We start from the raw sequence: 13,140 nt of genomic DNA, 5'->3' as shown, positions 1-13,140 counted from the left end.
TTGTTTTATGTTCTAAGTTTAAAAATTATGAAATGCATAGCTAGGGTAGACAGTCAGAACATTTTTCCCAAGATGTAAATATCACATACTAGAAGGTATAGCTTGAAAGTAAGAGGGACAAAGTTTAAAGGAGAAAGATGTGCGGGACAAGTTTTGTTTTACATTGAGGTTGTTGAATGCCTGGAACGACCTGCTGAAGTAGTAGTGGCGGCAGATACGATAGTGGCAATTAAGAAACCTTTGGATAGGCATATGGATATGCAGGAAATGGAGAGATATGGATTATGGCGGGGGGGTAAGAGTTAGTCTTGGCATCATGTTCAGCACAGTCACAGTGGGCTGAATGGCCTGTTGTTATGCTGTATTGTTCTATGTTTTACCTTCCTTCCTTATGAACTTTCTTTTGTCATGCACCAAAGATTAAAATTGTCAAATCCTGAATATTTTGCTTCGCAGTTGACGGAAAAAACTTGTCTACATTGTAGATAACTACCATTTGCTCGAAAGTGGTATTGCATTAATTGCTGAACCACAAATTCTCTACCCAGAGGCGCAGAATGCAAATTCAAACTCAAATTTTCCATGAGATTTCATCGAATAAAAAATAATTGTGTGGGGATCGCATCCAGGATTTGAATTTCGTTCTCCCAAGCTTGATTTTATCAAAAATATATGCACATGGCTGCTCTCAGCTTTGTGGTACTGGTCCTGTGAGGTAACCCTGACTAATTTACTAATGTCTATGGAGAGAAAGATCCAGTAATTGATTACTTGGCTATAAATACTTCTGAATCCACATTCTAGTTTGCTATGTCAACTTCAGACTGGATAACGTGGATAGGCGATGGATTGGTGATGTTTTGGGTTGGGACCGCCTCTTCAGACTGATCAGTCTGAAGCAGGGTCCCATCCGGAAGCATCACCCATCTATGTTCTCAGGATGCTGCCTTACCCGCTGAGTTACTCCAGGCTTTTTTGTCTTCCCACAGTATTATGTGTATTTCTCTGCAGGATAGCATCATGCTGGGTGCTGTTGGAGCCTATGACTGGAATGGGACAGTCCTTTTGGTGAAGGACAATGAAACGATCATCCCTGAAAATGAGACTTTTTTTGACAGTTCCGAAGAAAGTAATGAACCACTTGCTGGGTATTTTGGTAAGTAAGTAATTGAATCGGCTGTAACTACAAGTACAGAATTAAGCCTTTCTAAATAAGTACTAGTCGGTAAAAAAAAATGATGTTTGGAGAAAAAATTAATTGCACGGAAGACTGTTTCTCGCTATAGTGTAGGGTTAATTGAAGGATTGGGGCAAGCCATTTAGGATCTTTGGTAACCTTCCCACCTTTAAGTTTGGAAATGCAAGGTTTCGAGTAAACTTGTTTGTGAATCTCAATAGAAGTCTCAGCTGGCCTTCAATGGGATATTTGTGTGGTGTGAACAATCTTATCCACAATAAAATCCATGTTGGTGATTCTGACACAAGGCTCATCTCGTAACTGGGGACTTTAAATTTAAGCAATGAAATAAATCTGAAGTTTAAAGCTAGTATAACAATAATCACAACATTATGACTGTCATAAAAATACATCTGGTTTTATAATCATAATCATAATAATTTTTAAGATTGAGACTGAGGTGAGAAAAAACTTTTTCTCCCAGAGAGTTGAGAATTTATGGAATTCCCTGCCACAGAGGGCAGTGGAGGCCAAATCACTGGATGGATTTAAGAGAGAGTTAGATAGAGCTCTAGGGGTTAGTGGAGTCAAGGGATATGGGGAGAAGGCAGACACGAGTTATTGATTGGGGACGATCAGCCATGATCACAATGAATGGCAGTGCTGGCTCGAAGGGCCGAATGGCTTCCTCCTGCACCTATTTTCTATGTTTCTATGTAATTGTAATTTATTAGCCAAATATGTTTTGCAACATACGAGGAATTTGGTTTGCCATACAGTCATAAGAAAAAAGCAACAAGACACACAACGACATAACAATTGACATAAACATCCACCACAGCGGCTCCTCCACATTCCTCACTGTGATGGAAGGCAATAAAGCCTTTTCTTTCCTACATAGAAACATAGACATAGAAAATAGGTGCAGGAGGAGGCCATTCGGCCCTTCGAGCCAGCACCACCATTCATTGTGATCATGGCTGATCGTCCCGAATCAATAACCTGTGCCTGCCTTCTCCCCATATATCTTGACTCCACTAGCCCCTAGAGCTCGATCAAACTCTCTCTTAAATCCATCCAGTGACTTGGCCTCCACTGCCCTCTGTGGCAGGGAATTCCATAAATTCACAACTCTCTGGATGAGAAAGTTTTTTCTCACCTCAGTCTTAAATGGCCTCCCCTTTATTCTAAGACTGTGGCCCCTGGTTCTGACTCGCCCAACATTGGGAACATTTTTCCTGCATCTAGCTTGTCCAGTCCTTTTATAATTTGATATGTTTCTATAAGATTCCCCCTCATCCTTCTAAACTTCAGTGAATACAAGCCTAGTCTTTTCAATCTTTCCTCATATGACAGTCCCGCCATCCCAGGGATCAATCTCGTGAACCTACGCTGCACTGCCTCAATCACAAGGATGTCCTTCCTCAAATTAGGAGACCAAAACTGTACACAATACTCCAGATGTGGTCTCACCAGAGCCCTATACAACTGCAGAAGAAGTTTCTCCTTTCTAATGCCTTCTGAGAAAGAAATCTGTTTTCCACACATTCTGGGCAATAATTACCGCAAACCATCAATATGCATAATTTTCAAATGCTCTCTGAAAAGACTTGACAAGTAAATTGATTCAAGGACAGTTAAGGTTGGTCAAAAATAGTTTGTTTCGGGCTAAAAACAAATCACATAATAGTTTGAACATAGGACATAGAAAAGTACAGTACAAGAATTACGAGAAATGCATGTGTTCAATGTGTTAGTTGATTTATTGTCCTCTATTCTGCTTGATGTGTTATTTTGCATTATAGTCTTTATTTTTGGGAACCTTCATTTTGAGAGTATTGACTAGTTAACCTTTGGTCATTATTGAGTGAGCCTCATAACAAATTCAATTGTTAAAAAATGTCCCATTTTTGCAGTATTTGCCAAGGAGTGAAAAGGTGAAATTAAAAAAAAAAAATACTTGTCTTGTTCACCACAAATTTAACATAAGATACCATAACTGCAGTTAGAAGTTATATGCTTGGTATTACCATTAGAATATTCCCACTAAACAAACCCAGAGTATTTTACCTTGTGACGCATTCGATATGTCAGATATTTGTGATTTATGCATCAATCTGATGATAAACTGATTGACGTTGACACAACACTGATGCGCTTTTAATATGTGGACATTTCCTCAAGTTATCAATTTCAATGTTTAGGTTACTCTGTCAGCTCTGTCTCAGTTGTTGGAGATGTGTGGTATGTTGCTGGACAACCTCGCTATAATCATACTGGACAAGTTGTAATTTACAGTTCAAAGGGAACGAAGACGAGCATCATACAATCCCTGAAAGGAGAACAGGTATTTTACAAAGAGAATTGAGAAATGTGTGCTACTATTATGCTGAGCTCTATCCCACAATAACCTCGATATTAAGACTAATGTCAAGCATGCACATTTGAAAACCGTTATGTTACTTATGCATTTTAACCATAATAGTCTTATTTTTACATTGTTCTTATTATATTTATTTTTTAATCAAATGTTATATGATGTCATCAAAAATAAATACAATTGAAAGTTTCCAACCCAAAATGTCATCTATCCATGTTCTCCAGAGATGCTGCCTGATCTGCTGAGTTACTCCAGCACTTTGTATCTTTTTTTGTAAACCAGCATCTGCAGGTATCCAAATAAATGTGTGTGTTCCACATGCATTGTTCAGTAGCTAAATATATAACTTGTTCCCCCAAATTCTGGTTCAAACCAGAAGGTTGACCTACGACTATCCAATATTTTATTTACTTTTAGTACATTGTTGACGCATTAATCGTTAAACCTATTTAGATCAGAGGAAGTGGGGCACGTGGACATTTACACAGGGATCTTCAGTTAAACATGGATTTCATTTATGGTTATTTGAAGGATTGAGTAAATTATTATTACTTGATTCCAGTAAAGACCTCAACATTTGAAATTACTGCTCAACACCCCAGAGTTCACTTTTCTTAACTAAAGGTGTGGTATTGTGCTCTAGCCAGTGTTGGATTGCCTGTTTCCTCACATCTTCCCGAGTACCTGCCATTAGCGTTATGGCCCTGTCCCATGGTTCATTCCAAGAGCTCTCCCGAGTTTAAAAAAAAATCAAACTCATGGTAAGCACGGAGAATGAACGTAGCGGGTACGTCGGAGCTCGGAGATGTCTCTTAGCGGCTCGTAACACTAACGGCAGGTGCTCGGGAAGACTCCGTTAACGGCAGGTAAGCTCGGGAAGACTCGTGAAGATTTTTCAACATTTTGAAAAATGTCCACGAGAGCCGCGAGTACCGACGAGCAGCCATTACCGTAAATCTCCGAGTTGGAATCAGGGCAAACTCGGGAAAGCTCTTGGAATGAACTCGTACCGTGAGACAGGGCCATTATGAGCCACTAAGAGACATCCCCGAGCTCTGACGTACCCGCTATGTTCATTCTCCGAGCTTACCACGAGTTTGATTTTTTTTAAACTCGGGAGAGCTCTTGGAATGAACTCGTACTGTGGGACAGGGCCATTAAAATGATTTAATAGGCATCTGAGAGGCAACTTTATCACTCAGAGGGCGGTGGGTATATGGAGCGAGCTGCTGGAGAAGGTAGTTGATCCAGGTACAATAATAGCATTTATAAGACATTTGGATGGGTACATGGATAGAAAAGCTTTAGAGAGAATGGGTCAAGTGCTTGCAAATGGTGATGGCTTAGATGGGGGAAATCTTGTTCGGGCTGGAAGAGTGGAGCCAAATGACCTGTGTGACTCATGACTCTCTCTTTGCCTATCTCTGCTAACCTGCCAACTATTTATTTTACACCTTCAGACTCATTTTTTCCAGCCTTATCCTGGTTATTGTCTATTTGCCGCAATTTGTAAAATCATGTAAAGCTCTGGTATCTTTAACCCAGAACAAAATCTGTTTGGAACTTTTCAGTAGGAAAAGATACAAAAGACAGTGCTCTAGTATTAATTAGTAACTAAATGTCCTTCCAACATGTTGACAGAATCAATAGACATGTTTGTTCAATTGACAGTAATGACTTGTTTTCTTTCCCAGATTGGTTCCTACTTTGGCAGCACTGTGTGTGCGGTTGACATCGATAAAGATTCTCTAACTGATATTCTTTTAGTTGGAGCTCCAATGTACATGGGAACTGCAAAAGAAGAGCAAGGAAGAGTTTATGTATACAGTTTAAAAGAGGTAATATATTCACAAAACATACATCAGTTATCGAGGAAGCAAAGTTATAAGCAAATTTTAAAATCAGCTCAAGCATTGATAATTTAATTCCAAATTATATCTGCGAAACGATTCCATGCCAGACTTTCTGTACATTATTCTGCACAGGCTAGATATTCTTCTGCATTGCTGGTAATCACATACCAACTGCACATTAATTGAATAATAGCTCTTATGGTTCATGTTGGTTATCGTATCAATTTCCCCTATATGTCATGTCCGCGTCATAAAGGTACAAATAAGTTAAAAACACTAACATCTGTTTAATACTTTACTTCTTTTTATATTGTTACAGAATATGTTTCAATACCAAATGATTCTTGAGCCTTTAAAACAGCATTGCAATTGCATTCACGCCTTGGGTCTCCGTAGTGACAGATTCAATGAGGTAAAGACCAATGTTTTGTGCTTTGTTGAAAAAGTATTTTTGTTAATGGCATTAAAACCAAGTTCTGTTTCTTTTGCACATACTTTTATTTTGGTTTTTCATCACGCTAAGCAGTTACCCAGCTAGGCAGAAATCCGACTTCAGATACTCCATTCTATGAATACAACAGCACAGCGAGTGACATTGTGGAATAAAACTCCAGTCATCCAGTACCTGAAAGATGAACAATCTAATAGTGGATCTGGCCAATCTTCGGGTATCTCTAGCAATTGCCCAAAATTGTACTCGGTGCTTATTCCACAAATTATTGAGGAGCTCAACGGTGGAGCAGCAACAAGGCAAGGATCCCAATCATGACTACTTTAGACAAGCATTTTTGCTTATCTGCCACCATAAAAATTTGGCCTAAATATTTTTAATGAGGTCTAGTGCTCATTGTCCACAATTTCCATTTTAGAGTCAGTCATACAGCATGGAAACGGGCCCTTCAGCCCAACTTGCGCGTGCCGACCAAAGTACCCCATCTACACTAGTCCCACCTGCCTACATTAGGACATTATCCCTCTAAACCTTTTCTATCCTTAATCTTCCTGAATGAAGAACATATTCTGTATGATACATTTCAGGTATATCCAGACATATTTACCTGGAATTTTATTTTGGACAGGTGGCCCAAATGTTCTATATTGTATTGTACTTTATTTTATTTTGTCATATGTAGCGAGGTATAGTGAAATTCATTTTTGAAAACAGTTCAGTACAAATATTACTATACATAAGTACTTAGATACAAATTAGATAAGCTTCTCAGATACAGTACAAGTGTATAGCAGTGATACACTGAGACAGTATTCAGAGTCACCAGTTTGGCGCCATTTCCCAGTCCCAGTTGTTGTACGTGCAGGGTTTTTGGCCTGACCATCAAGGCCCATAGTCCTGGCGGTGTTGCATTGTCTGCATGGCTGAGGCTAACCCAGATGTCCTCCGCCGCTGCTCCACCGCTCCATGCTGATGTAGGCCCCATGCGGTCCACCTGCTCGGCCTCTTGGATGGGCGTCCGGTCCAGCCGTGCCTCATGTTGGTGAAGGGCGTCCAGCGGCCCTGCTCCACTGCCTCCCGCAGCCAGTCTGCTTACTGTCCCTTTGTCCGACTCCTTCCACTCTGGACAGTCGAGCCGGGCCTCCAGGTGGGTTCCTAGTCCATGTAATATAGTAATATCCAAGGGAATTTGTCTCTGAAATTGTTTGATGCCAGTGTAGAACATGATGACTCTGCCACATCGGTCATTTTTCATCACTGAGCAACGTTCAATGTTTAGCACATTAACTGCACTTTTCACACCTGCAGGTGCCATAACATGTTTTAATGTACATAAAGTACAGAAGTGATTCTGTGATCATAAATCCCCAATTAGTAATGCATGTAAACATTAATTCATTTCAGAATTATCAGAACGACACAACAATTTCAGGGTCTCGTTGTCTTAGACATTTTTTCCTTCTCGGTGAAGAGGATCATCCCTTCATTGATTTCATGAACCTTGCAGAGAGAAATAAAAAAAGATATAAAATGTTTGTGGTTCCTATCACCTTCCTTTGAGGACCAAATTCTCTCAATTCTGAGAGACGGAAAAATAATGAATGCATCTCTACCTTAAATGGACAAACCCTTATCTTTTAAACAGTGTCCCCAATACTAGGTTGTCCCAAAAGAGGAACGGTCATCGCGAAACCCATCCTGTTAAATCCCTTCAGGATCCTTTGTGTTTCAATGAAATCCTCTCACTTTTCTGAAACTTCTGCAGATGCAAGTGTAGCCTGTCCAACATGTCCTCATAAGTTAACCCATCCATTATTATTCATGAACCTTCTTTGAATTGTTTCCAAGGTCTTTAAATCTTCTTTAAATATAAGCATCCTAAATGTGGGCTATATAACTGAAACAAAACTCCCAACTTTGGTGTGTAAGAAGAAACTGCAGATGCTGATTTACACCAAAGATGGAGAGAAAATGCTGGAGTAACTCATCGGGTCAGGCAGCATCTCTGGAGAAAAGAATAGATTACATTTTGGAACTCACTGCCAGCTGGACAAACTGGATATAATAGCGGTGTTCAAGTTATATTTTTGGATAGGCACACAAGTGTGCAGGGAATGGAGGCATATAAATGCTGTGCAGGCAGAAGGGATTAAATTAATTTGGCCGCTGAAGAAGTGTCTCAACCCAAAACGTCACCCATTCCTTCTCTCCAGAGATGCTGCCTGACCCGCTGAGTTACTCCAGCATTTTGTGTCTACCTTCAATTTAATTTGACATCACAGTCAACACAGCCATCATTACCTGAAGGGCCTGTCACTGTGCTCTACTGTTCAATGATGTTCTGTTCTGAATTTTTGATGCCTCTGAGATCTCATCTGAGAGTGTCTACAGTCAACTCACTCGGCACAAACAGAGTACAAGGCCTCGACTTTTTCTGTTTTATGACATTGTATCAAAAGCACCAAATTATTTCTTATTCTTATTCAGTCAGGCCATTAGTTATGTGTAGGAAGGAACTGCAGATGCTGGTTTACACCAAAGATAGACACAAATGCTGGAGGAACTCAGCGGGACAGGCAGCATCTCTGGAGAGAAGGAATGGATGATGTTTTGGGTCGAGACCCTTCTTCAGACTCGGGGGACATTGAGATATGGAAGGGTAAGGTGTGAAAACACAGGTCAAAAGAGACTATATAAGCACTTTGTTCTGCAACACCCTCTCTCATTGCTCACTCTCTGTGATTCCTCCTGCTCCCCAGCTCAATGACCATGTTTTAACCCAGACTCACTACTACCGTCACGTGCGTTTATCATTGTCCCTTTTGATCTGTGTTTTCAGCCCATTGGGTATAGAAGTTGGGATGTAATGTTAAAATTGTACAGGGCATTGGTGAGGCCAATTCTGGAGTGTGGTGTACAATTTTGGTTGCCTAATTATAGGAAGGATGTCAACAAAATGGAGAGAGTACAGAGGAGATTTACTGGAATGTTGCCTGGGTTTCAGCGACTAAGTTACAGAGAAAGGTTGAACAAGTTAGGGCTTTATTCTTTGGAGCGCAGAAGGTTAAGGGGGGACTTGATAGAGGTTTTTAAAATGATGAGAGGGATAGACAGAGTTGACGTGGAAAAGCTTTTCCCACTGAGAGTAGGGAAGATTCAAACAAGGGGACATGACATGAGATTAAGGGACTGAAGTTTAGGGGTAACATGAGGGGGAACTTCTTTACTCAAAGAGTGGTAGCTGTTGTGGAATGAGCTTCCAGTGAAGGTGGTGGAGGCAGGTTCGTTTTTATCATTTAAAAATAAATTGGATAGTTATATGGATGGGAAGGGAATGGAGGGTTATGGTCTGAGCGCAGGTATATGGGACTAGGGGAGATTATGTGTTCGGCACGGACTAGAAGGGTCGAGATGGCCCGTTTCCGTGCTGTAATTGTTATATGGTTAATGTTGTCCATTTTAGGAACATGAGCGGATATCTGTGTACCTGAGGATATGCAGCTCTTTGGTGCGGTAGACCCTTTGCTATGCAGGATCTCACCAAGCAGCTTGGAAAAGGCTTCTTGTTGGAATAATGTGCTCATGGCAACACTAGAACTAGAAGGAATAGCACATGTGACCCATGATCACTCATTGCTGGTTGGAAGATCCAGCCCATTGAAAAATTCACCATTTGAACAGCTTGTGTATCTGAGACGAGATGTTAATTTTCCTGAGAAGATGGACTTACAATATTTGCAGTCATATTGACTTCATAACCCAGTGGTTATTAAACAAATGTGTTATAGAAATGATATAAAAACAGAATGTTGCCAAAATACTCTACGTCAGGGAGCATCAGTGGGGAGAGAAACTGAATTAATGACCTTTCATCAGAGCTGGATTAGATTTATAATGTTTTAGATTGTAAAGCAGTCGAGTTATACAGCACGGAAACAGGCCCTTCAGCCCAATTTGCCCATGCCAACCAAGGTACCCCGTCTCCATTAGTCCCGCATGCCCGTATTTGACTCGTATCCCTCTAAACTTTCTTATCCATGCACCTGTCCAAGTATCTTTTAATGTTGTTTGACTGCAAAAGTGGGGAAGTATGGAAAGAGTGAAAGGCAAAGTCTGGGATAGGGTAGACATGTGTTGAGCTTTAATACTTCAAGGGATGGCAGTGTTATCTGGGTGGGATAAAGTTCTATCTTGGGAATTCTTAACAAGTGCAATGAGTGAAAGCTGAAGAAAAAACAAACTGAGGAGAGGGGGGGGAAAGCTGAATACTGGAAGGTGAAATACTGGAAAGGTGAACAACTATCTGGGTGAAAATGTTTTTCCTCATCTCCGTTCTAAATGGCCTACCCCTTATTCTTTATCGGTAGCCCCTGGTTCTGGACTACCCCAACATCGGGAACATGATTCCTGCCTCTAGCGTGTCCAATCCCTTAATAATCTTATATGTTTCAATAAGATATCCTCTCATCCTTCTAAATTCCAGTGAATACAAGCCCAGTGTATACAAGCCCAGTAGTTCCATTCTTTCAACATATGACAGTCCCGCCATCCTGGGAATTAACCTTGTGAACCAAAAGAGGCAAAAGGGAGCAAGATCAGAGTGGTCATAGAATGCTGCCTGGATTAGTGGAATCGGAGTTATATAGCACAGAAACAGACTCTCTGGGCCAACATATCTATTTCAACCAAGGTATTCTTCTGAGCTAATTCTATTTGACTGCAATTTGGTCCATATCCCATTAAACCTTTCCTATCTATGTATCTTCCCAAATGTCTTTTAAACATTGTAATTGTATCAATCTCTACCATGTCCTCTGGCAACTAGTTCCATATACCCATCACCCTTTGTGTTTAAAGCAGGCTTCTCAAATCCCCTTTGGATAGTCAGAGAGTGATACAGTGTTAAACAGGCCCTTCAGCCCAAGTCCTCCCCCCTACCACCAACAATGTCCCAGCTACACTTGTACCAGTTGCCTGCGTTTGGTCCATATCCCTCCAAACCTATCCTATTCATGTAACTGTCTAACTGTTTCTCAAAAGATGGGATAGTCCCAGCCTCAACTACCTCCTCTGGCCACTTGTTCCATACACCCACCACCCTATGTGTGAAAAAGTTACCCCTCGGATTCTGTTAGGTCCTCGATTCCCCTACTCTGGGCATTCTCACCAGCCTATAGTTCCCAGTATTTTCTCTGCAGCTCTTCTTGGAAAGAGGCACAACATTTGTCACCATCCAGTCTTCCGGCACCTCTCCTGTATTTAAGAACAACTCGTAAATTTCAACGAGGGCTCCCGCAATTTGCACTCGAGCGCAATGTCCTCAGATATATCTGATCAGGCCCTGGAGATTTGTCTACCTTCAAATATGACAGTACCTTCAGTACTTCTTCGACGGTAACCCTGTCTGCTCTCAAGACACTTCCAGTGCCTGTTCCAATTTCTTCGGTCCTACTGTCTGTCTCCTCGGTAAATACAGAGGAGAAATACTCATTTAATACCTTGCCCATCTCCTGTGGTTCCACGCAGGTGACTGCTTTGATTCCTGAGAGGTCCCACTCTCTCTGTAGTTGCCCTTTTCCACCTTATGTTTTTATAAAAATGTTGGGATTGGCCTTAATCTTTTACAGATCTTTTCCTGTTCTCAATAAATTAATGTGTTTGATCTTAAAATATTTGTTTAATTTAACAAACAATTTAATCCAATTTTAATTCAATGTTCCTCACATTTTCCTTAAGTTAATGCGATAGGTTTATCCACTTGTGTTCATTTAAATGTAGTATGGAAATTGCAAATCCCCTCTTAAACCTCTTTCGCTCCAGGGAAAACAGTCCCCAGAGTATCCAGTCTATTCTTCTAACTCAAGCCCTCCAGACACGGTAACATACTTATAGGCGGTATTGTGAACATAGACATTGTTTTATGCAGTAGAAAATAATTTCCAGCCTAACTATTTTCGGCAAAATCCCTTAGAATGGGGCCCCCTATAAAATTTAATTAACCTGGTCAGAATGGATTACATTCAGCAATTCCTTGGTATGGGTTTAAGTGTTTGCTGTATACTGGAGTCTGTTCATCCCAGTCATAGTCCCAATTAAAAGTAATGAACTGCCTAATCACAAGACCACAATGAACTGATATTTGCTCCTCTTCTTCCTCCTATATATTCACTTTACAATTTTCTCGTAGCTAAGATTTGCAAGTAGTTTGCCTTGTTTTGTTTTCCACATTAAGGTCCAGAACTATTTCAACGTTTAAATATGTGTGTAATTCTCTTGAATTTTATTCTCGGTCAGTAGTTTCAAACTCATTATATACTGTAGTTGCATCATGGTTGTGCACTGTTACACATGTAACATTTATGTTGAACACTGTATTTAAAATTTGTTATCTAGTTATTAAATTATCTAAGGTAGACAAAAAGCTGGAGAAACTCAGCGGGTGAGGCAGCATCTATGGAGCGAAGGAAATAGGCAACGTTTCGGGTCAAAACCGTTCTTCTGACTGATGTGAGGGTGGGGGGCGGGAAGAAGAAAGGAAGAGGTGGAGCCACTGGGCTAAGGGAGAGCTGAGAAGGGGAAGAGAAAGTGGGGACTACCTGAAATTAGAGAAGTCAATGTTCATACCGCTGGGGTGCAAAATGCCCAAGCTCAATATGAGGTGCTGCTCCTCCAATTTACGGTGGGCCTCACTCTGGCCATGGAGGAGGCCCAGGACAGAAAGGTCAGATTCGGAATGGGAAGGGGAGTTGAAGTGCTGAGTCACCGGGAGATCAGGTTGGTTATTGCGAATCGAGCGGAGGTGTACGGCGAAGCGATCGCCAAGCCTACACTCGGTCTCACCGATGTAGAGCAAATGACATCTAGAGCAGCGGATGCAATAGATGAGGTTGGAGGAGGTGCAGGTGAACCTCTGCCGCACCTGGAAAGACTGCTTGGGTCCTTGAATGGAGTCAAGGGGGGAGGTAAAGCGACAAGTGTAACATTTCCAGCAGTTGCAAGGGAAAGTGCCCGGAGAGGGGGTAGTTCGGGTGTGAAGGAACAAATTGATCAGGGAGTTACGGAGGGAGCGATCTCTGCAGAGAGCGGATGGGAGGAGATGGGAAGATGTGGCAAGTGGTGAGATCACGTTGGAGGTGGCAAAAATGTTGGAGGATTAGTTGTTGTATGTGACGGCTGGTAGGGTGGAAGGTGAGGACTAGGGGGTCTCTCTGCCCTTGTTACGAATGGGGGGGATGGAGAGTGAGAGCAGAGACGGGGTATAGAAGAGACCCTGGTGAGA

At 41.3% G+C, this 13,140-nt stretch overlaps 1 protein-coding gene across 2 annotated transcripts in view; it reads left to right on the top strand.

Annotated features, from left to right (window-relative positions):
- Window positions 1-13,140, top strand: part of itga1 (integrin, alpha 1) — a 104,839-nt gene that overhangs the window by 42,824 nt on the left and 48,875 nt on the right. For both annotated transcript variants that reach the window (XM_055633974.1, XM_055633964.1), the window contains exons 6-9: window positions 1,012-1,156; window positions 3,382-3,524; window positions 5,252-5,395; window positions 5,730-5,822. In XM_055633974.1, the coding sequence (XP_055489949.1) occupies window positions 1,012-1,156; window positions 3,382-3,524; window positions 5,252-5,395; window positions 5,730-5,822 (525 nt within the window). The remainder of the gene's footprint in view (window positions 1-1,011; window positions 1,157-3,381; window positions 3,525-5,251; window positions 5,396-5,729; window positions 5,823-13,140) is intronic.

Source organism: Leucoraja erinacea, chromosome 1, assembly GCF_028641065.1.
Source record: "Leucoraja erinacea ecotype New England chromosome 1, Leri_hhj_1, whole genome shotgun sequence".
NCBI classification, from domain to species: Eukaryota; Metazoa; Chordata; class Chondrichthyes; order Rajiformes; family Rajidae; genus Leucoraja; species Leucoraja erinaceus.
Note: the sequence above shows the minus strand (reverse complement) of the source record. Positions and strands in the feature narration are given on the sequence as shown.